Source organism: Scheffersomyces spartinae (genome assembly GCF_019049425.1).
Source record: "Scheffersomyces spartinae strain ARV_011 chromosome Unknown scaffold_4, whole genome shotgun sequence".
Taxonomy (NCBI): Eukaryota; Fungi; Ascomycota; class Pichiomycetes; order Serinales; family Debaryomycetaceae; genus Lizanozyma; species Lizanozyma spartinae.
The window spans coordinates 145,652-168,852 of NW_025065051.1; the positions used below are offsets into that span (position 1 = coordinate 145,652).

The following is a 23,201-nucleotide window of genomic DNA, read 5'->3' on the forward strand; positions in this document are numbered from 1 at the left end:
CTATTTTAGTTATCTACTTTCATCATTCTCAAAATGATACAACCACCACCTCCCCCTAATTACCTTCCTCAATATCCTCCTCCTCCTCCTCCTCCTCCTCCGTCTGCTATCAATTATCCAGTATTTCATCCTTCTGCAACCCTCCATACACCACCAGAGAAGATTGCCTTATTGACTCAAGAAATTTACCCCAAGATTCAGTGCAAACGCTATTCAACACTGGCTATAGACCCCCGACGCAATTTCTTGACAGTTTATGAGTACGAGATATGCGGCCACTGGGTTATTTGGGATTTTGAAACCGGCTACATCCATCTCACAGGTATATGGAAAGCTGCGTTGGAATCGCAAGCTAGGCTCGGAAATAATGGCTTACTAACGACTTTGGAGAGAGCTTCGGGAAGATTAAGAGCAGCAACTCCTTCTAGTTCCCGCATTAAGGCTGATATCTTTAAGTTGTTAGAGTCAACTCCAAAAGAGTATCAACCATTGATCAAACGCATTAGAGGAGGCTTCTTAAAGATTCAGGGTACTTGGTTACCTTATGAACTCTGTAAAGTTCTCTGCAGCAGGTTCTGCTGGAACATTCGCTTTGAATTGATCCCATTATTTGGTTCGGACTTTCCTTCAAGGTGTTTGAATCCTTCCTGCGAAGGCTATGGCGAACTTAGACTTGACATCAACAGATCATTATTGCCTCCACCTCCTCGATACCATGCATCACTTGATATGCCACCATGCAAATTACCTCAGTACTTCCATATGGTAAATTCTAAATCGTCTACTTGTCAAAGTAGTGCCAACCACCCTCATATGAATACCAAAGGGAATTTTAATATCTATTCATTTCAGGAAACGTCAATAACGCCTTCTTCACCCCTTTTATATGATACTAATGATCCACAAATTAATCAGCATTCATTCAATTCTATTCTTCCCAAGACTAAGAGTCCAAAGCAATCAAGGGTTGCAAAGAAGAGATCAAATAATAATGATAAAAAAGCTAAGAAGCCTCCTCCACCCACTACCTCATTGGTTACTTCACCATTGAAACCAAGGTTTACTCCCGTCAACAATAACTTCAATGGAGATATGCAATGGGACGCTTCTACGTTGTCGTCAAATGAGATAGTTGATATTTTGAATGCTTCAAGATGTTTGCAACTTCTTAGCAAGGGAATCTATGATTACACACCTTCTGTAGTCGAATCAGCAAGACACGGCTCTCTTGAAACAACTCCAAGTCAGTTCCACCCAAAGCAGATGACACAAGTATTAAAGGAGAATTACAATTTCAACTATTCAACAACTCCAGCTTACCTGGGAACATCACTTTTAACTCAAGCCAGTACTTGCACGGATCATTATATCCCTGCTACCCATAAGACAGAAGGTGTCAATAGGTCTTATAAAAGCAGTGTGTCCAATCCATTAATGGCAACTGAAACTAGACCTGTTTCAATGAACGAAAGTAAGTTAAAGCTGCATTCACGGAACTTGAGTATCAATGATCTTCTATCCTGATCCTATTAGCAGAGCTTGATGATTTATGTACTTCGACTCCTTTGGACATTTTGAAACAGCATTAGTTTCCGGTTATCTTTTATGGGGGACTCTGAACCCACATGTTGGCATTTGCGTTCTCATACTCTTCAACAAGCCTTTCATGGGTATAGTAGTATACGCTTGATCTTGTTTTCGATTTTTTTGGTTTAATCATATGCGTTTTTATGTATGCATTAGTTAAAGAAGGGCTTGTTGGCAACTCTTTGATTCGCCGTTGGGCTTATTACATATTTTCGTGGGCTGGACAGCATGAGGAATGTTGGCCTCTATTGGTTTTAGTCTGCTCTACTTGTTATTTTCTTCTTGCAGGCTTTTACGGTGAATGACTGTATTTAGTGATATAGTATATGATATGAATTTCAAACTCATTTGTGCAACTGGTAGCAATCGAAGTCAAACGTCAGCTTATAGTCAATGTTGTACTTTCTTATTCTGGGGTGCGATCTTTGGAAAATTGTTGTTGATAGTTTACTACCTAGTACACTTGTTCTTAACAACGACCCAGAGTACAATTAAAATCAAGTGGGGTTGTTATGGACTTCTTAGACTTTGAATCATCGTTCAAGGATGATGGAGATGCTATCCCACAGCCACCACAGCCAGCTTTGGCATTACCAATTTCCACTAATATGGAAAACTTAGGTAAAAGAATTACTAGTTTCAACAATATGACGCGGAACTTGTTAAAACTAGGAAATAATGAACAGGAAGAAGTTAATGGTGGAGAGAGCGATATAAGGGATCAAGATACGCTTGCTAAGAAGTATGCTCAAATGTCCATCAGCTTTCTTAAAGCTGAAGATGAATCTTCAACTCTGACTCAAGAAAAAGGACTTGGTGCGTCTCAGATAGAATCATCAACAACAAAAGATACGACAACCAAGACTAAGGAAAAGAGAGCACGCAGTAGTAGCATAGTAGAACAAACGCTTTCGGCAAGACTTTCTCGAGTGCTTAATACAACGGTTTCTGATTCTACTATTCGGACAATTTTCAGTGAATTGGAACTGAAATATGCCAATTATGATGAATTGATAGATCCTGGTTTACTTGGCTCAATTTCAAGAAAGAGATTACTTAGTGACATTGAAATGGATCTAATAAGAGCACATTCATCATCCATTAAAGAGTATCTGCCTTTGATAAAACAATTGAATGCATTATCAGGGAAGATCAAACAATTGAATGAAACCCATGAAAACATTGTTAGCAGATTGACGTCCAAATCAGATATTTCAACCAAATCATCATCAGATATATATAGATTGAAACATCAGAGACTCGTTATAAACTTGAAGAAGAATATTTTGATGCAATTTAAAGCCAAGTTTACTCTAAATGAATATGAAGAGTTTAGCCTTTTAGAAGGGGAAATCAATGATGACTTTTTTGTTGCACTAGCTAAAGCTGAAAAGATTCAAGATGAATGTTCAATTCTTTTATCAATCGATAACCCTCAATTAGGTCTTAAGATAATGAATCAAATCACAGATACTATCAACAAAGCAGTCAATCGAGTTATACAATACGTCAATAAATCATTGGAGAATTATTATTCGTTGAACACAAGACTTGAAATCTTCCACAAATGTTTGGCATATTTGGAAGATGATGATAAAGAAAAGTCAACAAATTTCAATGTGATAATTAATAATTTCACCAACACTCGAGCAAAGCAACTAGTTGATGAATTTTACAATCAAATATCTGACAATGGCCCAGATCTGATTCATGGAGGCGAAGCTTTCATTTCACAACATGATCCAGTTAGATTTGTTGGTGATTTACTTGCATATATTCATTCGGTAGTGGTCAATGAATTTGAAATAATTGAAAACATATTCACTGAAAAGGAAAGTAGTGAAGTTACTACCAAGATTTTAAATGCATTAGCCAAACCTTTAAAACTGAAAGTGGATCAAGTGATTACCAGCCAAACAAAAATAAATATCACCAATCAAATCTTCAATTTACTCAGCTTGTATCAAATCATGTTTAGTAAACATTTGAATCCTGAACAAAGTGAATTGGTTCAATGTTTAGGAGCAATGGTGAAATCTACACAGGATTCAGTAACAACGACAATAAGAAGTAAATTGGCAACCATCAAGAGTAGTAACCAGGCCAAACTTGATGTTAACCTTGATCTTCAACCTCCCTATTGGATAATGGAATTTTTGGCGGAAGTTTTACCAATTTTGGATCAACCAACAACCGCAGATACAATTCTTGATTTCAATAAAGAAGAAAACGCAAACTTTTTACATCTCATTATAAATGAACCTATTGAAATATTTGAGAGCCATATCCAAGAGAATTCCAAAGTTTTTGACAAGAAGCTGCAAATTTTAATTTTAAAAACAAATTTCTTAGATTTAATCCTTTCCAAGATTTTACCCTTGTCTTTATTGAATGACAAAGTTCTTGAATTGAATGAAAGCATGCATGATTTGATTTCACAACTATCACAATGCTTTTTCGATTCAATGGTATCAGAATCTGGCTTGTTTGACTATTACAATCTTGTGAATATGATTTGTCCATTAAACGATGAGTTCTTTGAAGTTTCGATTTATCAACCTATCGTGGAAAATGTCAAATTTGACAGCGAGCGATTAAATCAGTCTGGTATGGTTCTTCGAGAATACTTACCAAATGCGTTGATAGAAATACAATCCGCATTGCTCCGCTTGAATTCTCCGTTAACGGCATCAGATATCACAACTGAAGCATTCTTGAATTACACAAAGTTCTATAGTAAGTTGATTCAAATAATAGGTGAGTATGCACCTGAAGTTGATTTTGGTTGGACTGATGAGGAAGTTGCCACCATGCTTGGTATTGAGAAGGAATATGCTGAATACTTGGTCGGCCTACTGAAACCACATTTGCCAGAGTAAAACAAAAAAACAAAGGAACAATACATAAGTTAATAGTTATAATTATATTATGCATATATCATATAACCTCATGCTTTGGCACCTTCCCTCTACCATAACCTTCCTTGGCATAATAGTCCATGGGATAGTACTTGTCATTCCATTTGGTATCCTGTTCTACCATCACCATAGCTTCATATGGTGTAAGTAAAGGTTTACTGAAAGCATACCCCCAATCTATAGACAATCTCGGACATGCTACTTGCACAAATGCATCTATATCGTCAAACATTGCCAACTTTTGAGGGAATATCTCACTAAGAATGATCTTAACTACTTCTATTCCTCTAGTGGCAAATTGTGCCTCCAAATTTGCAACTGTTATGGGGTTCCCTTGACGTCCAAGAGCACCCAAAATAAGTCCAATCTTCTTTGCCTGAGATGCAGTGGCCACAGCATCAGATCTCACACGTACCAATTCCTTTTGGTCATAGTATTCACGAGTGAATTTACGGGAATATGGATCATATCGATAAGCAGGTATCTCTGGATTATGAATCATAGCTGACTCTAAATGGAAACGTCCATCTCCAATATAAACCATAGCATCATAAGACTCCTTATTTAAACGAGCAGATGTACAACCCAAAACTTCACCTTTAGATAATGGCATTGTCTGAGGAGGTGAAATATTGATAGGATGATCCAGGTCTATTTCCAACTTAGCTTTTACACTATGAATGGTAGGGTTGAATTGAATCACACCAAACATAGCAATATGTGCTTGCTTAGGAAAGTTCACCTTCATAGTGGCAAGCAAATGGCGTTCATCTATACTGATGGTGACAAACACATAAAGCACCTTAATTGAAGTGATATCCACAGGGACAAGACATGAATGGGCATAATGGACAATGAAATCACAATCTAACTTCCTAGCAGTATAGTCATCTATACAGCATGCTCCATATGATATATCTCCCATAACCACAGTTTCAACGTTACAAAACTCTTCTAAGATATCACTTATAACAAGGGCATAGATCAACAACCCTTCGGGCATTTGAAGAGCCACTCTTTTGGCATTATTCTTTCGAATGTTCCACACTGTCTTATGAATCTCAAAGTTGTAATTGGATGGGAGAAGTTTAATGGCATTATTGAGCTCAGTATCGTTAAGAATATCATCTGGAACCTGATTAATGGCTCTTCCTATCGTTCGGGGCGCTCTTGTCTTTCGCACTAAAGCTGTGGGATCATCTCTGTTAAGTGGCTTACCTACAAACCGACGACGTGGTTTTCCGGGTTTACTTCTTGAGCTGGAAGAACTAGAAGAATCTGCGGCAGAATCTTCTGCAGAATCTTCTGCAATATCTTTTGGTTTGGAATCAACCTCACCATCGTTTTGCATTGAATCAACTTCCGTGGTGTTGATCTTACCAATATCACGAACCACATCACCCGTATCATTTAAACCAATCTCCGTCTCTCTAGAAGCATCACTCAGCTTGGAGACATGATCCACGTTCTCATTTTGAATCGCCTTGTCGCTATTGTCATCTATTGTTGCTCCCATTATTGGTAATTGTGCTTTGCATTTCATTTCACAAGCCTTCTCAACGAATTTTTGTAGCTCATCTCATTATCACCAAATTTCGCGACCGATGCCTACTAGCAAGTATAACTGGTTACTACCGTTAAGTACAACATAGTATTACTACTTTAGGTGATGATTACTCCTAGTTTTACAATTACTCAGGATGATGAGTTTATATTTATTCGAGTGAAGATCTCCCATGTACGATTTTCAGCGAAGGCCATTGAAATGGCAGTCGATGACACTCGATTCGTCTTCAGTATGACACCATATTATTTGCGACTCAGATTACCATATGCATGTATTGATGATGAAAGAAGTAATGCTACATATGATGCTTCCAATGAAGTAGTTGCCATCAAACTTCCAAAAGCTGTTAAAGGACAACACTTTCCAGACTTGGACTTGTCTGCAAAGTTGCTTGCAAGAGCTCCACCACAAAAAACAGGACCTTTGATTGAAGAGATGCAGCCAAATACAACAGAGCCTACAAACGAAAGAACTAGTAATGATTCTACTGCTGTGCTAGCAGAAGAAGGTACAGCCTTCAACTGGGAAATTGAACAAGAAACACCATTAGAACTACTTGGTGAATCGAAAGAAGTTCAAGATAAATCCATTACTCTTGAACCTTCAAAGTACGGATTCTGTAACCAATACAGCGATATTGTTGGAGTTTCTGTGGCCAACGGAAATGATATTAACGACGTAAGTGATCCCGAGCATACTTCATTTAATGACCGTGTGAGTGAACGTATTTCCAAAGAGAATTGGAAATTTGATCCTGATAGTTACGTATCAGAATACCTACTGTCCAAATATCCATCTCCTGAGGATGGTGAGTATCTATACGCTCTGATAATGTCATGGAAGTCACCAGTAACTAAGACATTTCTCACATGGTATAAACTGGTACAACAAATTCCGATAGACAAAAGACCTCAAATAATGCCTGTTGAATTCACTAAGGAAGAACAAGATCGTATGCTTGATTTACCTCGTCGATCACTCTTGATTGAACCTAATAATCTACAATCAATATTACTAACTATTACTAGCATACTTTTCGCGTACCATTTTGAACAACGGGAGAATGAAGGCGACCATACAATTGAAAGTGCATGGACCATTGGTATTCTTACACCACAAATTGCAAGTCTTGAGAGTCAACTCATTGAAATGCCAAACAATTCCAATAAAAACCTACTTCAAGCTGCAATCGTCGCCTCCATTAGAAGGGCCCTCAGCTACCCACTTCATCGCAACTACGACCTATGTATGAAAGTGTGGGACGACGTTTACTATAATATCAGAGGAGGTAAAAGATCGATCCTCAAGTCACTTTTAGATATTCGTGAACTCTTCCGAGTCCACGATGTTCTTTACGTATATGATCGTATTTGGCTTCAAGACTTATGTCTCTTTATCATGAGTGACAGCGTTAGCGAAAATAACGTACGTGCACTCGCACACGATCTCAAGAAGCAATATTCTCAAATCACCAAGAATGACATCGTTTTCGAAAAGCTCCGACTCGAAGACCTGGATGAAGAAATGGATACTAATGAAGAGGCGGTTGAAATAAAAACGGGGTATGATGTGTGGAGTGTAGCTGAACTTGAACAATTGGCAGAAGCAAGCTATTCCGATATGCACAACAGCTAAAACGCAATGAAGGCTGGAGAATATGCAATATTCCTTAATTTGGTTTTCAGCCTATCAGAGTCCGTGATAGCTGGTTTTTGAACCTAACCAAAATTTCCCTTGCCCATCACAGAATTTGGCTTGCTACAATGCTCCAACATATTATTAACTACGTGACAATATATTGAGGTATACGTCTTAGTCTCTGTGTCGGGAATACCACTACAATTGAGTGAGTCTCGATTCGAATGGCTAAAAATAATCAGTCCATTGAAGTACCCCTGAACTTTTTCTCGTTAAAGAGTCAGCCTGCGTCAAACGAAAATACAACCCAATACAGAAAACTATTGTTAAAGTGCCTGTCTATCACCACTTTTGACTTTTTCGGGGAATATTGGTGAATTTGATGCCACTAATTGATTATGTTGCTTCGGCTATTATGACAGAGTTAAAGTTGCCTTAGTCATGTGATCTAATGTTCCTGGTTAAGGTATTATTATGTCTTGGGGGCAAACGAAGGATGTTTCATCGTCATCCTCTGAAAAGATAAAGCCAAAGGAACATCTGGAGAATTGGATTTTTTAGAAAAAATAGTACTCACTTCATTTGACTTTGGAAACCCGAAATCAATTGATAGAAATCCCATGAACATATAGTATCAAACATTATATTTATCTTTCAATGTATAGATCTGTTAAAAGGCCTGATGTCATCATTAATGACCCTGAACGTTCTGGTATAAGCGTGGAGCAAAGAGTGCCTATGATGAATGATTCCTATGGTAGACCACTTTCCAAAGCAACTCTAGCAACAGCACAAGCTCTTGAAGATGCCCGTTTTAACGGTCCAAATGATATGACATACAATCTTCAGCAACCTATGCAACAAGCTTCCTCAGCACCTCTTTCACCAGCCTCATCCGTTGTTCCTGCTGTTAGCTCCGGTTATAATTCCAATTATTATGATCCTACTTATCCACAAAATGTTGAACTCAGATATCACAGAGGCTTATGGGGTAGATTGCAACGTAAGTTTGGTACTGATAGATACAGAGTTCCATTTGTACAAACAGCCCCTTTGCAACCCGAAGTTGTTGTTCGTCCCGGAGGTTCTACATACTATAGAAGGTCATTCCAAGATCAAAGTGATTTTGCTTGGGTTTGGGTTGTTTTGATTCTTGTTGTTCTTTTACTTATTGTTAGCCGGCGTTGAACCCAATCTAGTTTTTCTTTATCGTCTTTGGCTATCCAAAGTGAAGCATCATCTTCTGTTTGGGCTATAAAGTTTCCCTCTTTGTTGTTAAAATCGGCCCAATGGAAACTCCCACAATCTTTATTTTGGTATGAATTCTCACAACTCCAGAAATATTTCCCTCTAGTTTGGACAGTTTTGAATGCCCTTCTTAAGACCATTGTAATATTACACTTGCATGCTGGAATATGCATAATAAATTCATCTGAATAGCACCTAAATGTTAAGTTTACTCTTTCTGAACCATATTTCGGGTGCAATTGTATAGCGTTTTTCATTGCATTAATAGAATGACGAAATTCTTCTTGACAACCTGGTTTCATTACCAAAAGACAATTATGTGGTAATTCAAGATAATATTGAATAGCGGCATCTTTTCCGTAGTTCTTCCTCATTCGAAACTGTCTCGTCGATCCCAACAGCAATGAGACCACATAGCAGTGTGGGCCAATATGAGTGAGCCTATCTGAGTGATAATCCAAATGACTTTGCATGTCTTTGTAGTAATTGATAACCGTATAGTGACTATCCCAAGGCTTTAGAGATTGGAACGGTAACCGTTTGTTTTTAGGTATGACTTCCTGGTTAAGAAACTTAGATATTAATGAAGAAGCTTCCTCCATATCATCGTTGTACATCGTACTTACTCTCTTCTTACCATTGTAAACCAATCTATCAAGAAACAGTTCATCAGGTGATCTTTTGGAATGGGCAACTAATGTGCTATGCAGAGATACACAATCATTATCAAATAAATGAAACTCTGCGGGCTTGGCACCCTTCTTGACTTCAGGTAGCATCAAATGATCGAGTACTCGTGATGCTAAATCATCAGGAAGAAAGCTCTTATACATTTCAACATAAGTTCCGAGATACTCTTGAACTTGTTGCGGGGTATATATTCTTATAGTCTTGGGATTATTTGTTTCCGGGATCAGTAGCGAATTTGTTGATAATATTGTTCTTGTTTTCTTCAACATTGGAGTTATGGAGGACTGATATTTGCTGTTCGCCTTCGCTGGGCTAGTGAAACCATTGACATTGGCACTAATAGTATCATTAATATTATCTGTGGAGGCAGTATAAGGTGTTTCTCTTTTAACGTCTTTATCATTCGATTCAATCTCTTGGTGTTTCCGTTTTTCGGTGGCACTATTGGCTCCTAACAAGAGCCTAGTCTTTTCCACTGACCCGCCACAACTTTGTAATAATTCCTCTAAAACTTTCTTATCATATAGTGGGTAGGAAGCCAATAGCATACGGACCTTAATACTCTCAGCCATACTGCTTTAGGGTAAGAGTCGCTAGAAACATCAGGTGAATTTCAATTTTGATCTCGATTGCTTTGTCATCAATGTTAGATCGCTATCTAAAGTTACATATTGTACCACGCTTAGAGTAAGATTTACGTCCCGAAAATTTCATTGGGACCACCAAACAAAAATAATACATTATACATGCTCATCTGGTTCGCGAACTAAACGGTAACAACCGCTTTTGTGGAAAACCAATATTAGAATTAAAAGGTGCTTAACATTTGATAATGCTTTGTTTTATCCGTTATCCTGTTCTTTGCCTCAGGTCTGGTTGAACAGGGCATTTCACACCATATAGTATCTTTATAAGATTATCCTCTCGAAAATAGTACCGCAAACAGGGAAGCATTAATAGCACAATTAATAAGTTAATTGTGGTTAAGAAAGGTTGAACGAAACATCACAACTCATATCTCATGACATCAGAAGCACCCAGAGCTTACTTCGCTGATCCGAAGGAACTGGTCAACTTAGAACCTTCAAGACAGGCAGATATGGAGTATCGCCCTAGTATGGACGTAAAAAGTGAATTCAGTGATGGTGCTTCAGGTTACCGTCGAGATTCTAACGAATGCACAGAGTTTTGCATTGACTGTTTTCTGTGTTTTGGAACGTTTGACGAATGTTGTCCCTCATCAGGTGAAGGTTGTCTCACTACGACAGCTACGCTTGTTGGAAACATATTGTTTGTGTGTTGTAAGAATATTCGTTAGAATGGCCTGTTACAACGGGAGGTTTTATAGAGATCGGTGCTATAAATGGTATGGTTCCACTTTGGGAGATTACAGATCGCATATAGGTATATATTGTCAAGGAGAATAGAGATATACTTACAAGTATTCACGATATTTCTTCTGTTACTGTAGATCGACTCTGATGACAATGTGGATTTCAAACCAATTGCAAAACCTTGGCTTTAGTTTGTACACCTACTATGTCGTCGAATTATTGGGCGATCCAAATTCAGATCCTGTTTCAAAATTCGCGCGATGTGGTGACAGGCATGCTTTTTTGGGTGCAAAATATCCTTTATTGGAACCCATATCAGTAGCGGTTAACCTTGTACCTTTGGTATCAATAGGTGTAATGGAATAAAAGAATATGGAGAAAGCATCTAATCATACACGACCTGTATTAAATAGGTCTAATTCCTCTACACAGTCTTATGAAAGGAGAAGAGCAGCGACTATTTCTGAATCGACTTACAACCAACCAGATTTTGAAGCAGATCCATCATGGTATTCGGAGGGAAGGTTTTCCTCTGTATTGATATCTAAAAAGCCATTAACAGAGGGAGGAGTTGAAGAGCAATTGCTTCTTGATGTTATGTCTACAGTTAGTGTTGCAGATAAAAATGTATCAGAACCAAGTACAAGAGTTGTTTCTGAAAGGATCCTAAGTCTAGATGAATCTGAATTCCCACAAAATACCCTTGAGATGGCAGATGCGGAGGCTATAATTACTGAATCAACTTTGGGAGCTCATACCTTGTCCCGCAGAGATTCCATATTCAGAGAGACTATCCCCTCTGGCAAATCAGAGATATCCAAACATATGTTGGAGTTCCCTACAAGGAACAGCAAAAGAAATTGGATTATGAGAAGTTTAACACCCTGCAATACAATTTTGATGGTGGTTATTCTTTTGTTAATTATAATATTTGTGCCTATTACCGTTTCTTTCTCTGTTGGGAAGGAAAGCAAAATTATTTCTTACTTTCGAAGTGGGGATAGAACAGCTCTCTTAGAAAAGTTAAACAGTGAATATGGATGGCAGAAGAAACAGAGTCCCCTTTTGAAAAGCACATTAGCTCCCCGACCACAGCCTGGTCGAACTGGGGTCCAATGGAGCTATGAGAATGGACTAACTCGTACTTCACAAAAGGAGGGAGGAAATCTTGGAGTCAAAAACTCTTTTGAAGGAATCAATGTTGAGTTCAAGGAAGATAATGAAATCAAAAAGTTAATGAACCTGCCAAAGGTTAATGGACCCATATTTTATGGTGTGGCATATTCTCCTATGAACGGTATGGAACCTCAATGTGGGTTTACAAAACGAGATGCGCAGTTGGATTTGGCTTTGGTATCAACAGTGACAAACAGAATACGGAATTATGGAATGCAATGTCTACAAACAAGACATATTCTTGATGCTATTACATCCCTTGGTTTGAACTTGACCTTATCAATGGGAGTTTGGATTGGTTCTGACAGTCAAATAAACGACAACCAGATGAATGAAATGAAGTATATCCTTCAAAACTACCCCAGGAGGGTATTTGAAAGTGTCTTCATTGGGAACGAGGCCTTATTCCGGCAAGACCAAACCACCTCGAGTCTCGTAAACTACATTAACGATGCCAAAGAGTTTGCTAAAAGCCTTGGGTATGGAGACTTAAAAATTGGAACTTCTGAAATTGGTTCATTGGTGAATGACGAGCTTCTCCAGGCATGCGATATCATAGGTACAAACATCCATCCATTTTTTGGTGGGGATGTGGTTGAGCATGGCGCTGATTGGACTTTGGATTTCATAAAGTATCAAGTAGAGCCTAAGAATAAATTTGGAACTGAAATAGTTGTCACTGAGGTAGGGTGGCCATATAAAGGTGGTTCCCATAAATCTTCCATTGCGAGTGGAAGAAACTTTGAGTACTTTCTACAAGATTGGTGTTGTAAGGCATATGAGAGCGATTATGCATGGTATTATTTTGAGGCGTTTGACGAGGAATGGAAGCGAATATTCCATGAAGATAACAATAAGTGGGAAACTGAATGGGGTGTATTTCATTCCGATAGAAGCATGAAACTCAGCAACTTACAACCATATTGCAACTATAACGAACTTTCAGTACCATCCTAATAGTCAACATCATATTCTTAAGGTGTACATACAAACTGCTCCGGTGGAGCTACTAGAGGAAACTATGGTGTGCTCCCATCTGTTCATCAGTCCGTAAAGAACCCAGAATTGGGCCGAATGTGGTAGGCCAATGAGCGACACAGGCTCACATCCAAACATGATCCCGCCAAAGAGAACACCGCTTTGAATACCATGTCTAGACCACCCCATACTGTGTATGTGTATCAGATCAATAGGCTATTTAAAAGAGATAAATATAGTGTGCTTTTCAGAGTATAAATAGTGCTAATTGACCACCACTACGTATAGATTTATTGCAGCACTTACAATCTTGAATGACAGTACAAATGGAATATGACTAGTCACATCACAGAACAGTGGAGCATTGATACTTAGCACTACTGAAGTACGGTATACCATTGTCTGTCATGCAAAGTGTATCGTATATTATTGGGAAATTATCTTGTAAGCTGAGTATGCTATATGCAGTAATATCTGCTATCAAATGAAAACTTCAGGGTGCAAAAAAAAGGAGAATATTTGTATGTAAAAGCGAGAAATCTTTTGAATTCAGGTACGGAAGAAAAATAAGTGTGAGGAAAGCTATAGTATACAAAACCTTTGCAAAAGTGAGAAAAGGGCCTGGAGGAACTTCATGCGATAATACTCTAGTAGAACTTTTCTCCAGTAATTAATTTAAGTATTTCTTGTCGCACTAAGCAAGATTATCGATTAACATATAAAACTTACCTCTCACATTCTTCACTATTTGAAATATATTTATTGATAATAATATTATAAATGAATTCAGTTATCCAAATACACAAACTGTGTTTGTACGGTGATGTTAAATTATTTGAAAAATTAACTTTAAATCTTAATTTACATAATTTGCGGTTAAATATGAGGATACCATGAAATATTTTCTTTATAAGGGAGCTTATATTAATAAGTATTTTTTTGATATTATAACAAGATTTGATAAGATTAATGATCTCGATTTTTCAGTTTATAGAAATTTATATAGTGTTTATTATGAAGAATCTAAATATTTATTTTATAATATTTGTAGAATAAAATTTGATTTTTTCCAAATATGTGACATAGATGATGTATTTTTTAATGGATATGTTGATTGTTTTGATATTTCAGTTTTTGAAGAAGACGAAGATGCAGAAGAAGATGTATATGGTAAAATGATAGATGCTTATGGTATTATATATTTTGATAAATACTTTTTTAATTTATTTTTGGAAAATAAATATACTAGTAATTTTAATTATAGTTATACCCCTCATGATATTTTACGTAATACTGATCTAGCAATGTATCTTTATTCTAGAAACGAACATGTCGATTTATGTTTATCTAGATTTCTTCTTGTAGATTTCGAAAGAGCTTGTAAATTAATTAATAAAAATACATTTTTTACATTCTTTTCTTTCACACCTAAAATAGGAGAAGATCCAGAACAGGAAGGCATTGATATTGATTTAACCTTATTAGATTATAAACAAGTAATGTTAATACATTATTATATTCTTCTTTATAATCAAACCATAGTAGGAACAATTAAAACTGAATTTCTTGAACAATTCGATTTTGTAGAATATAATATTTTAAGTTTACTTAAATTTTTAAATAATAAATATTTAAATTTTTATTTCGATAAACTTTTAAAGAATCGTAAAATCGATAAATTATTTGATATTACTAGTAAAAAATATATGTACGAGGAAATGAGCGAAGTTAAAGCTATTTCAGAATATGAATATAAATGTCTAATTTATAATTCTTAGACTCTACATAAAGGAGGTGGAGTTCTTTTAATATTATCTAAATAATATGTATTTTGCATAAACTTTAGATGACCAAATGTTTGTGGCAATTTAATTTTAGTTAAATTAAATAAAATTACAGAATATATTGGTAAATATGATTTATCTATATCTTTTTCAAGAGCAACAATTTTATTACGTCCATTAGCATTTAATTCTTTAGTACCGAAATCCAGAGATGTTAATGAATGCATGAAATATATAGATATAAAGATATTGAAAATATAGAAAATGAAAAAATAAAAAAATTACATAAAGCTCAAGAATTATTAAATTTTTGAAATTAGATAAATAAAACAATCTTAAAAATGAAAAAAATAGCACTATTTACTACCGATAAAAATTATGAAATCAAAAATTATATTAGAGAAAAATATATAGTATATATATTCATAGTAAAGCTGCATGATGAAATTGAAAAGTTAATTCCATTATTAGATGTAGATGAATATTTAATTGAACCAGAAATAAATCATTTACTAGAAAAATTACGCATATAAAAATTCAAATGTGAATAATGAAAGCAGATTTATGCTTATGCTATACTACACAACTATCTAATATTTCCACCGAATCATTTTATATTAAAAATGCAAAATTATATACTGATAACCAAAAGTTTATGTACTAAATTTTTTCATGTAAAAATCATCCTGAAATCGACAGAATCATCCATTTTGAAACTTCATCTCGCAAATGCCCCCTAATTCTCCGTTTTCCTCAAAAAAAAAGTAACCTAAATATAACCCTTTTCACATTTATCTAAACAATTAAAATGTGTGCCTCCGTTATATGTGAATAATATAAATCACCAGGAATAGCTTTATATACAAAAATAAAGTAAAATTAACAGCTTTAGACATAAATCTATATTAAGAACTAAAAGATGTTAATGAATGCATGAAATATATAGAATATATAACTAATATTGAATATGAAGATATCGAAAATATAGAAAATGAAAAAATAAAAAAATTACGTAAAGCAAACTTATCTTATGATTTCGATGAAGAATGATAAAATATAGTCTCTAGAATATAATACCCTACGTTTAGTTAAATTTTTTAATAAATATTATTTAAGTAGAAATTTTGATAAACTTTTAAAGACTCGTAAAATTGGTAAATTATTTGATATTCCTAATAAAAACTATATGTATGAGGAAATGAGCGAAATTAAAGCTATTTCAGAATATGAATATAGTGTTTAATCTATAATGCTTAAGCCTTACATATAGAAAGTGGAGTTCTTTCAATATTATCTAAATAATATATGTTTTTATAATTTTTAATAAATCTGTTTTACCAGTAAATTCTTTTGTTTCATTTAATTTATCTATATTTGTTTCAGTAGTAATTTGTAATCCTTTGTAATGTATATTTTTATTATTTTTTAAATATAGAGCATTTACGTTTAATAATCAATATTATCAAGCTTAATTCACACTATGGCGTTAGTAGGGTACAACTTCTATTAACTGTTGTAATTAAGGGAAAAAAAATATTGTGGTGAACGATGTTTGGATATAAGCCCGACGCGGGGGTCGAACCCGCAACCTTTTGATTGCCATGAAAAGTAACTAATATGAAGCAATAGTTGATAAAAAATCAAATAAACATGCTTCTTTCAGTTCAAAACGTAAGCTCTATACAACAACCATAACCAGAAAATTCCAAAGTATGCGAAGGAAATTGTTGTGTTCAATATGAGCCATAAATCAGGATACCTGGCTGGAGGTGCTAAAAATTGATCACTAATATGGTATGTTAGCATTGCAACATAAGATGATACGATGATCAATTTCCAAAATAAAGAATCCTTCGGTATCATTAAAGTATTCTTTTTAACATTGAGTGCACCCATGATCCAATTGGAAACAAGAAGACAAGTGAAATATTGCAAAACAAGATTATCTTTCTTCAAAAGTGGGTACATGCTGAATGAAGTCACATTGATGATCCATTGAATAAGCACCAAGTCAAAACGATCTCTTGTCAATGCAAGTAATAATGTTGGCATTAAGGGTACCAAAACGGATTTTTCATGGACCTGGAATGAAAATAAAAAGAACCCCCATGAGGTAATAGCGAACCCTAAAAGAAGAATAACAATTCTATGAGTGGAGTTCTTAGTGAATTTCTTATTCATCAATAACTTCCATGCAATCAACAAATTTGGTGGAATAATGGAAGCAAGAGTTAGCAAAAGCAGCAAACGAGTTAATTGAGGTAATGTGAATAGTTCACGATACTTAATAACAAGATTTGTAGTACACCAAAAGTTAGCCACCTTATCTTCAAACAAACCTCTTTGGAATGGGAAAACTCTGATAACGATTTGGCGTAATATATCAAAGGTAAATCCATTCTCAAAAGATATCCAAATAAATGGCAACAATAATACAACTTGAGTAAGTAAGACAGCTATTCCCACCAGAAAGACTTTTGCAAAGTTGAATGACCGAATCAATTGCCTGTATGATTTTGAAACATCATAGTAATTGTAAAACATGTTGGCTAAAATATATGTAAAAATGAATGGTGCATAGTATAATGCCATTTGTTTAAAGTTTATGGCTAGAACAAACCAGATTGAAGCCAAAATATAGTTTTCTCTGATTAACTCAGCTACTGCAAAAAGAAATAAACCAAGCATAACTGAATTATATTGAAAATGACCATTATCAATAAGAATCAAACCTGGTTGACATAAAAAAGCAGCAGTAAATACAATATGGTCAATTCTATTCATGTTAAAACGCTTTCCTATCAAAGATAAAACATGTATCAAAGCAGGTCCATAAACAATGAAATCACTTATTATGACCAGAAATCTCATAAAGTATTTAATTCCTGGATTTTCAATACCTCTTGAATCATTTAAAGCAAACCAAGACCAATTAAGAAACAATCCCAACTTACCAAAGATATACGAATGGTATGCAGTTAAAGGAGGATAATCTAGTCCCCAATACTCTAAATCAAAAAAATACCATTGACTAACAGGTAGATGATTAGTGATCTCCATCCAATGACGCTGAGCTTCAAAATCTCCATGAATTGGAAGTTGACCTTCTCCCAGATACGAGCCTAACCCAACAGCACTTTTCAATATTATTGTACTAAAAATAAGAATATATCTTGCAGCCCATTGGTCTGGAGCTCTGTCAAAGTATTTGAGTAAATCATAGATTGGTGCATCTTGAAAGACATGCAAGTTACCTTTTCGAGATTTGTTCAAAACTGCTTTCTTTGACTTCTTAGATGAAGAAGGCTTAGCTCCTCCAGCTGCTGCCATTATAGTTGTCTGAAATACCTATTGTGGGTGGTGAGTATAATGTCGTATATGTTGCTTACTCGGATTATAACTGTTAAATCAGACCAGCCTAGTGCATTTTAAAATACGGTAGCGCGGGTTTGAAGATATTGAAAGTTATGTCTTCATGAAGAATATAGAGCTATGTACAATATCATGTATGTTCTAAAATCCTATAAAATGGGCTTAAAGGACCAAATATAGGTATAAAGTAATTTAATTTATTTGTTACCTAAAAATAGGTTTTTTGTGGTGTATTTGCATTTATGTCAATCATTAGTGAATAAATACAAATTTGCGAAGAAGCATTTGATTTCCAACAAAAGTTGTTATTTTACTCAGCATCTTAGCAAATAATAAATGAAAACTAATTCGTCCCTTTGTAAGTTAGGTTAATTATAAATTCAATTTCATATATATAAGTAGACGATTCAATTGTAATTATCTAATATCATTGAGGTATCAGACCCTTCCGATCTCTACGCATAGTTGTAGTGTTTTGATGACACACGACATAAGAAAAATAATATTTAGTGGTTGAAAACTTTAAACAAAATTAATAACAAGAAACGGGCGTGTGGCGTAGTTGGTAGCGCGCTTGCCTTGCAAGCAAGAGGTCACTGGTTCGATTCCTGTCTCGTCCATTTATTTTTTTTTGTGATTTGTTCCGCACAATCGCGTTAGTGATGTTATCAAAGTAAACATTAAACAATAATTGATATAACTACGGAAAAGACATACATTAATATACCTTTCTCCTTTTTTTACATCTTAATTTCATTGACTCAACTAGCGTTTTGTATTTCTTTATTTAAATAGATTTGAATGCCAGGGTATGTGCTTCCATTTTTCTTATGCTTCTTTTCGAACGTGAATGATGTATACTAACCTTGAATATCTAGTGAGACTGTTACCCTTCAAATAGGGCAATGCGGTAACCAAGTTGGACTTCAGTATTGGAGTAGACTTGCGTTAGAACACGGATTACAAGCCGATGGAACTACCCAACCATACCCTATTAGTGAGGTAGAGAACCACTTAAACGATCCCAGTACAGGGTATAGGCCCAAACGAAGTGAACGAGATGACCGCTTGGATTTATTTTTCAATTTAACCGAATCAAATAAGTATACACCCAGGGCAATTCTAGTTGATCTAGAGCCTTCTGTGGTATCTAAAGCCACAGCGGAATTACCTATGTTTAATATGCGAAATAGACATTTGTGTGAAAATGGAGCAGGTGCTGGGAATAACTGGAAACACGGATATGAATATGGTTTAAATCACCAAGAAGAGCTCATAGACATAATCGATCGAGAAGTTGATAAATGTGACAATTTGGGAAATTTTCAGTTGATACACAGTATTGCAGGAGGTACTGGAAGTGGTGTTGGATCTTTACTCCTAGAGTTATTAAATGATCGATATGGTGAAAAAAGCTTAATCAACACGTTCCTGGTATTTCCATCAAATGAAAAAGCAAGTGATGTGGTGGTACAACCTTATAACACAGTTTTAACCTTGAAACGTTTAACTGAATTCAGTAATGGTACGTTTGTTTTTGATAATGATGCTTTAAATGCCATTGAAGAAACTTCACTTAATTATGATCGAAATCGACGTTTCACCAGCAAGAGCACTGCTTATGCCGAGGCAAATAAACTAATAGCATTGGCACTGGCAAGTATCTCTAATCCCATAAGATTTCCATCATATATGTATAGTTCAATGGAGTCTATTTTGCTGTCATTAGTTCCTACGAATCAGTTGAAGTTTATTCTGACAGCTGTGGTTCCTCATAAATTAAACGAGCAAGATATAATATTGGAATCCATTAATAACAGGTATAAATTAAATACGGTTACCGGGCCAGTGAAGTACATAACAATGTTGAACTATGTGATAGGAAATAATGTCAATCAGATGGAATTAAAGAAGGGGCTTATGAGAATTAATCAAAAAGTGGATTTTGTTCCTTGGTGTCCAAGATCAATAAACTTAGTTATGGGTAAGAAGTCACCTTATATCCGAGAGAGAACATCGGCAGGCCTTCAAGCATCAAACAATACAAGTATTATACATGTTCTCAATAAGACATTAAACCATTATGACAGACTTGCTAAAAGAGAAGCTTATATCAATTATTATACTGACTCTAATAATAGAGAGGAAATTTCCCGTGTCATGGATTGGTTTAATGAATGTCGTGAAGAGGTCCAAAAAGTAATAGATGAATATAAACAAGCTCAAGATATTAGTTATTTAGATGAGGTCGAAGACTACGGTGATGATGTTTTAGATATGGAGGAAGATGCTCAGTTTGAAGATGACCCAAGCCAACTTCTTGGACTATAGTTTAATGATTATGAGCTCAACTCAAACTTAAACAAATTCTTTGAGCGGCCCTATAGCGGCCCTCTGTCAAATGAAATTACTCATGATACTAAAATATACCTGATCGTTGGGAACTTGGGACGATTATATCCCCAAAGCAAAACTCGTTTTGTGATGATAGGCTTCTTTCGTCCCAACTTAGTTAAAACCGCAACCTGTAAAGTAACTATCAGATAACAAAGGTTTCGGTGACAAGATTCCGAACGTCACTTATCGTATGGTATGTTCGTGCCGCACCTTAATTCTAAAGGCCGCTTCATAACTCCACCGTTATCTTTTTTTGTTGTATCATGTGCGGATTTAAAAGATATAAATGGCTCAACTAACTGATTCATGACTAGTTTTGCCCAAGTAAAAGCTGAAAAAGTTGTGAACGGTCTTGAACTTAGGAGTTCTACTAAGGGGTATACATCGTTACTTAGAACTTGCTATTTGAATTGTTTGCAAATGCTTTAATCCGAAAGCTATGTATATTCAGGGAGTGCTTCCTGTAGACAACTACAGGTACGCCCGATTTGGCAATTATGCGGCCGCCCCCGATTAGAGGAATAGGGAAGTCCACCACAATGAGGGGAGATAAGAATATAATAAGCTTGAGAAAAAACCATAAAATCGTGGCTCTCTGATGGTTTTAAGATTGCCCCTGAAGTAGGTGGTGTGAATAAACACCGAAAGTATAAAAAGCAGAATAAATACTGCCTTTCTTCTGTCATAATTGTAGATCTTTTCTTTTCAAATCTAAATATCAGCTAAACATATTGGAGGAAAATGACTGCAGACTTTGAATTATCTCATTTGATCTCAAAGAGAGCGGCTTCAAGACAAACGTCTCATTTTAGTAGGGGTCCTCCACCAAAGGACACTCCTCCAGGATTCAAAGCAGCAGAGAAGTTCATCCCATTACATTGGGGAACTCCTAATGAAGGTTTCTTTCCCATTGAGTCAATTGATGTCAATGTTGTAGACCACCCTTTCCAAGCAAGTTTAGGAAATAGTTTAACTAATGCATCACTTGAAGCTTTATCAATTTCTGGTCAAGATTCAAAAAATCAAAACTATACAAAGGTTTCCATTAAAAAACACTCATCTGATCCCGATGCTTTGGATTTGGCCCATGGATTGCAGTATAGCGAAGTTAAGGGGACTCCTGAATTGCTTAAGTTCACAAGGGAGTTTATCACTAGGACTCATAAGCCAAATTATGAAGAGTGGGACACTATTACCTCCAACGGGGCTGGCGAAGGTTTGAACAAGGTTGTTGAGGCGATTTTAGACCCCGGAGATGTTGTTTTAGTTGAGGAGTTTACTTTCACACCCTTTTTACAAAACATCCGGAATGTTGGTGGAGTCCCTGTACCAATCAAATTAAACTTGTCCCACGATAGCGAAGGTCTTGACATAGAGTATCTTACTGATTTGTTAGAAAACTGGGAAGAATTAAAGCCAGGATTGAGCAAACCCAAAGCATTGTACACCATTCCGACTGGGCAGAACCCTACTGGATTAACTCAATCCATTGGCTTGAGAAGGAAAGTATATGCTTTGGCAGAAAAGTACGATTTTTTTATTATTGAGGACGATCCTTACGGATACTTGACTTTGCCTTCTTTCCAAAAGCCAAGCTCAACAATTAAATTAGACAATTATCTTACTGTTGAAGAATATTTGAAAGATCATTTAACCCCTTCATATTTGACTATTGACAGTAAGGGAAGCGTTATTCGTGTTGAGACCTTTTCCAAGCTTTTCGCGCCAGGATTAAGATTAGGATTCATCGTTGCTCATGAGCGGATTATTGAAGTTATGACCAAATACAGTGAGATTGTTGTTCGGTCGTCATCAGGAACGTCTCAAACCATATTAACTAATGTCATTAAGCATGCATTTGGTGGTGTTGATGGCTGGTTGAATTGGATTCTTAAAATGCGGGCAACCTATTCTCACCGTAAAGATATCCTTCTTAATACCATCTATGAGTCTAAGGCATACAAATCAGGTTACATTGACGTCATCGACCCTCATGCTGGGATGTTTGCGTCTGTTATTATCAACTTCCCTTCTGGAACAGATATTGAAGCCAAGATTAAATTGTTGATCTTCAAGTTTTTACATTATGGTGTGGGTGTTGTTCCAGGTATCAACATGGCAGCAGATAAGGAGTTCAGCAAAGAGAGAGGAGCCTTTTTCCGTATCACATATGCACCTGCACCCAATGACCAAGTTTTAACTGAAGGTGGCGAGCTTATGATGAAAGCCATTGTTGATTTCTTTGAAAAGGACTTTGAGTTCTAAAGCCAATCATACAAGCAGCATACTAAGAGACTGCAGTAAAAGCAACAATGAAATAACTTTTAATATTCATTACCAATTACTGTAAATGAATTGCATGTACTGACAATGTTTTGCTAGATTAAATTTAAAGTTAAATAAATACAATTATAACATCAGTAACTTGAATCTGCATGTGTGTAGGTATCTAATGGAATTGAGGTTGCAAAAAGACGGACGAGGGACCAGATGAGGCTTGGTCCTATCTTGT

The 23,201-nt window shown here is 35.7% G+C and overlaps 10 protein-coding genes and 1 non-coding gene across 11 annotated transcripts; 8 read left to right on the top strand and 3 right to left on the bottom strand.

The window, feature by feature from the left end:
* Positions 1-33: 33 nt before the first annotated feature.
* COG6 (Golgi transport complex subunit) lies at positions 34-4,466 on the top strand (the record flags this gene model as incomplete). Its single annotated transcript, XM_043194393.1, has 3 exons — positions 34-1,471; positions 1,534-1,551; positions 2,113-4,466. The coding sequence occupies 3 exons, from the start codon at positions 34-36 to the stop codon at positions 4,464-4,466; spliced, it is 3,810 nt and encodes a 1,269-aa protein (XP_043050717.1).
* Positions 4,467-4,524: 58 nt separating this feature from the next.
* Positions 4,525-6,021, bottom strand: DPH1 (2-(3-amino-3-carboxypropyl)histidine synthase; the record flags this gene model as incomplete). Its single annotated transcript, XM_043194394.1, has 1 exon — positions 4,525-6,021. The coding sequence occupies one exon, from the start codon at positions 6,019-6,021 to the stop codon at positions 4,525-4,527; it is 1,497 nt and encodes a 498-aa protein (XP_043050718.1).
* Positions 6,022-6,208: 187 nt separating this feature from the next.
* KQ657_003696 (Hsp90 cochaperone) lies at positions 6,209-7,707 on the top strand (the record flags this gene model as incomplete). The annotated part of the gene is made up of 2 exons (XM_043194395.1): positions 6,209-6,212; positions 6,257-7,707. 2 exons carry the CDS (start codon positions 6,209-6,211, stop codon positions 7,705-7,707), a joined length of 1,455 nt encoding a protein of 484 aa, XP_043050719.1.
* A 660-nt stretch (positions 7,708-8,367) lies between these two features.
* KQ657_003697 (uncharacterized protein) lies at positions 8,368-8,898 on the top strand (the record flags this gene model as incomplete). The annotated part of the gene is made up of 1 exon (XM_043194396.1): positions 8,368-8,898. One exon carries the CDS (start codon positions 8,368-8,370, stop codon positions 8,896-8,898), a length of 531 nt encoding a protein of 176 aa, XP_043050720.1.
* A 430-nt stretch (positions 8,899-9,328) lies between these two features.
* Positions 9,329-10,220, bottom strand: KQ657_003698 (uncharacterized protein; the record flags this gene model as incomplete). The annotated part of the gene is made up of 2 exons (XM_043194397.1): positions 9,329-9,342; positions 9,425-10,220. 2 exons carry the CDS (start codon positions 10,218-10,220, stop codon positions 9,329-9,331), a joined length of 810 nt encoding a protein of 269 aa, XP_043050721.1.
* Positions 10,221-10,669: 449 nt separating this feature from the next.
* KQ657_003699 (uncharacterized protein) lies at positions 10,670-13,115 on the top strand (the record flags this gene model as incomplete). The annotated part of the gene is made up of 2 exons (XM_043194398.1): positions 10,670-10,938; positions 11,396-13,115. 2 exons carry the CDS (start codon positions 10,670-10,672, stop codon positions 13,113-13,115), a joined length of 1,989 nt encoding a protein of 662 aa, XP_043050722.1.
* A 483-nt stretch (positions 13,116-13,598) lies between these two features.
* Positions 13,599-14,914, top strand: KQ657_003700 (uncharacterized protein; the record flags this gene model as incomplete). Its single annotated transcript, XM_043194399.1, has 2 exons — positions 13,599-13,603; positions 14,188-14,914. The coding sequence occupies 2 exons, from the start codon at positions 13,599-13,601 to the stop codon at positions 14,912-14,914; spliced, it is 732 nt and encodes a 243-aa protein (XP_043050723.1).
* A 1,665-nt stretch (positions 14,915-16,579) lies between these two features.
* Positions 16,580-18,250, bottom strand: ALG6 (dolichyl-P-Glc:Man(9)GlcNAc(2)-PP-dolichol alpha-1,3-glucosyltransferase; the record flags this gene model as incomplete). Its single annotated transcript, XM_043194400.1, has 1 exon — positions 16,580-18,250. One exon carries the CDS (start codon positions 18,248-18,250, stop codon positions 16,580-16,582), a length of 1,671 nt encoding a protein of 556 aa, XP_043050724.1.
* A 589-nt stretch (positions 18,251-18,839) lies between these two features.
* Positions 18,840-18,912, top strand: KQ657_003702. The gene has a single exon. It is a non-coding gene; the product is annotated as a tRNA-Ala (tRNA).
* Positions 18,913-19,093: 181 nt separating this feature from the next.
* TUB4 (gamma-tubulin) lies at positions 19,094-20,623 on the top strand (the record flags this gene model as incomplete). Its single annotated transcript, XM_043194401.1, has 2 exons — positions 19,094-19,101; positions 19,171-20,623. 2 exons carry the CDS (start codon positions 19,094-19,096, stop codon positions 20,621-20,623), a joined length of 1,461 nt encoding a protein of 486 aa, XP_043050725.1.
* Positions 20,624-21,430: 807 nt separating this feature from the next.
* On the top strand, positions 21,431-22,954 carry ARO9 (aromatic-amino-acid:2-oxoglutarate transaminase; the record flags this gene model as incomplete). The annotated part of the gene is made up of 1 exon (XM_043194402.1): positions 21,431-22,954. One exon carries the CDS (start codon positions 21,431-21,433, stop codon positions 22,952-22,954), a length of 1,524 nt encoding a protein of 507 aa, XP_043050726.1.
* Between the last annotated feature and the right edge of the window lie 247 nt (positions 22,955-23,201).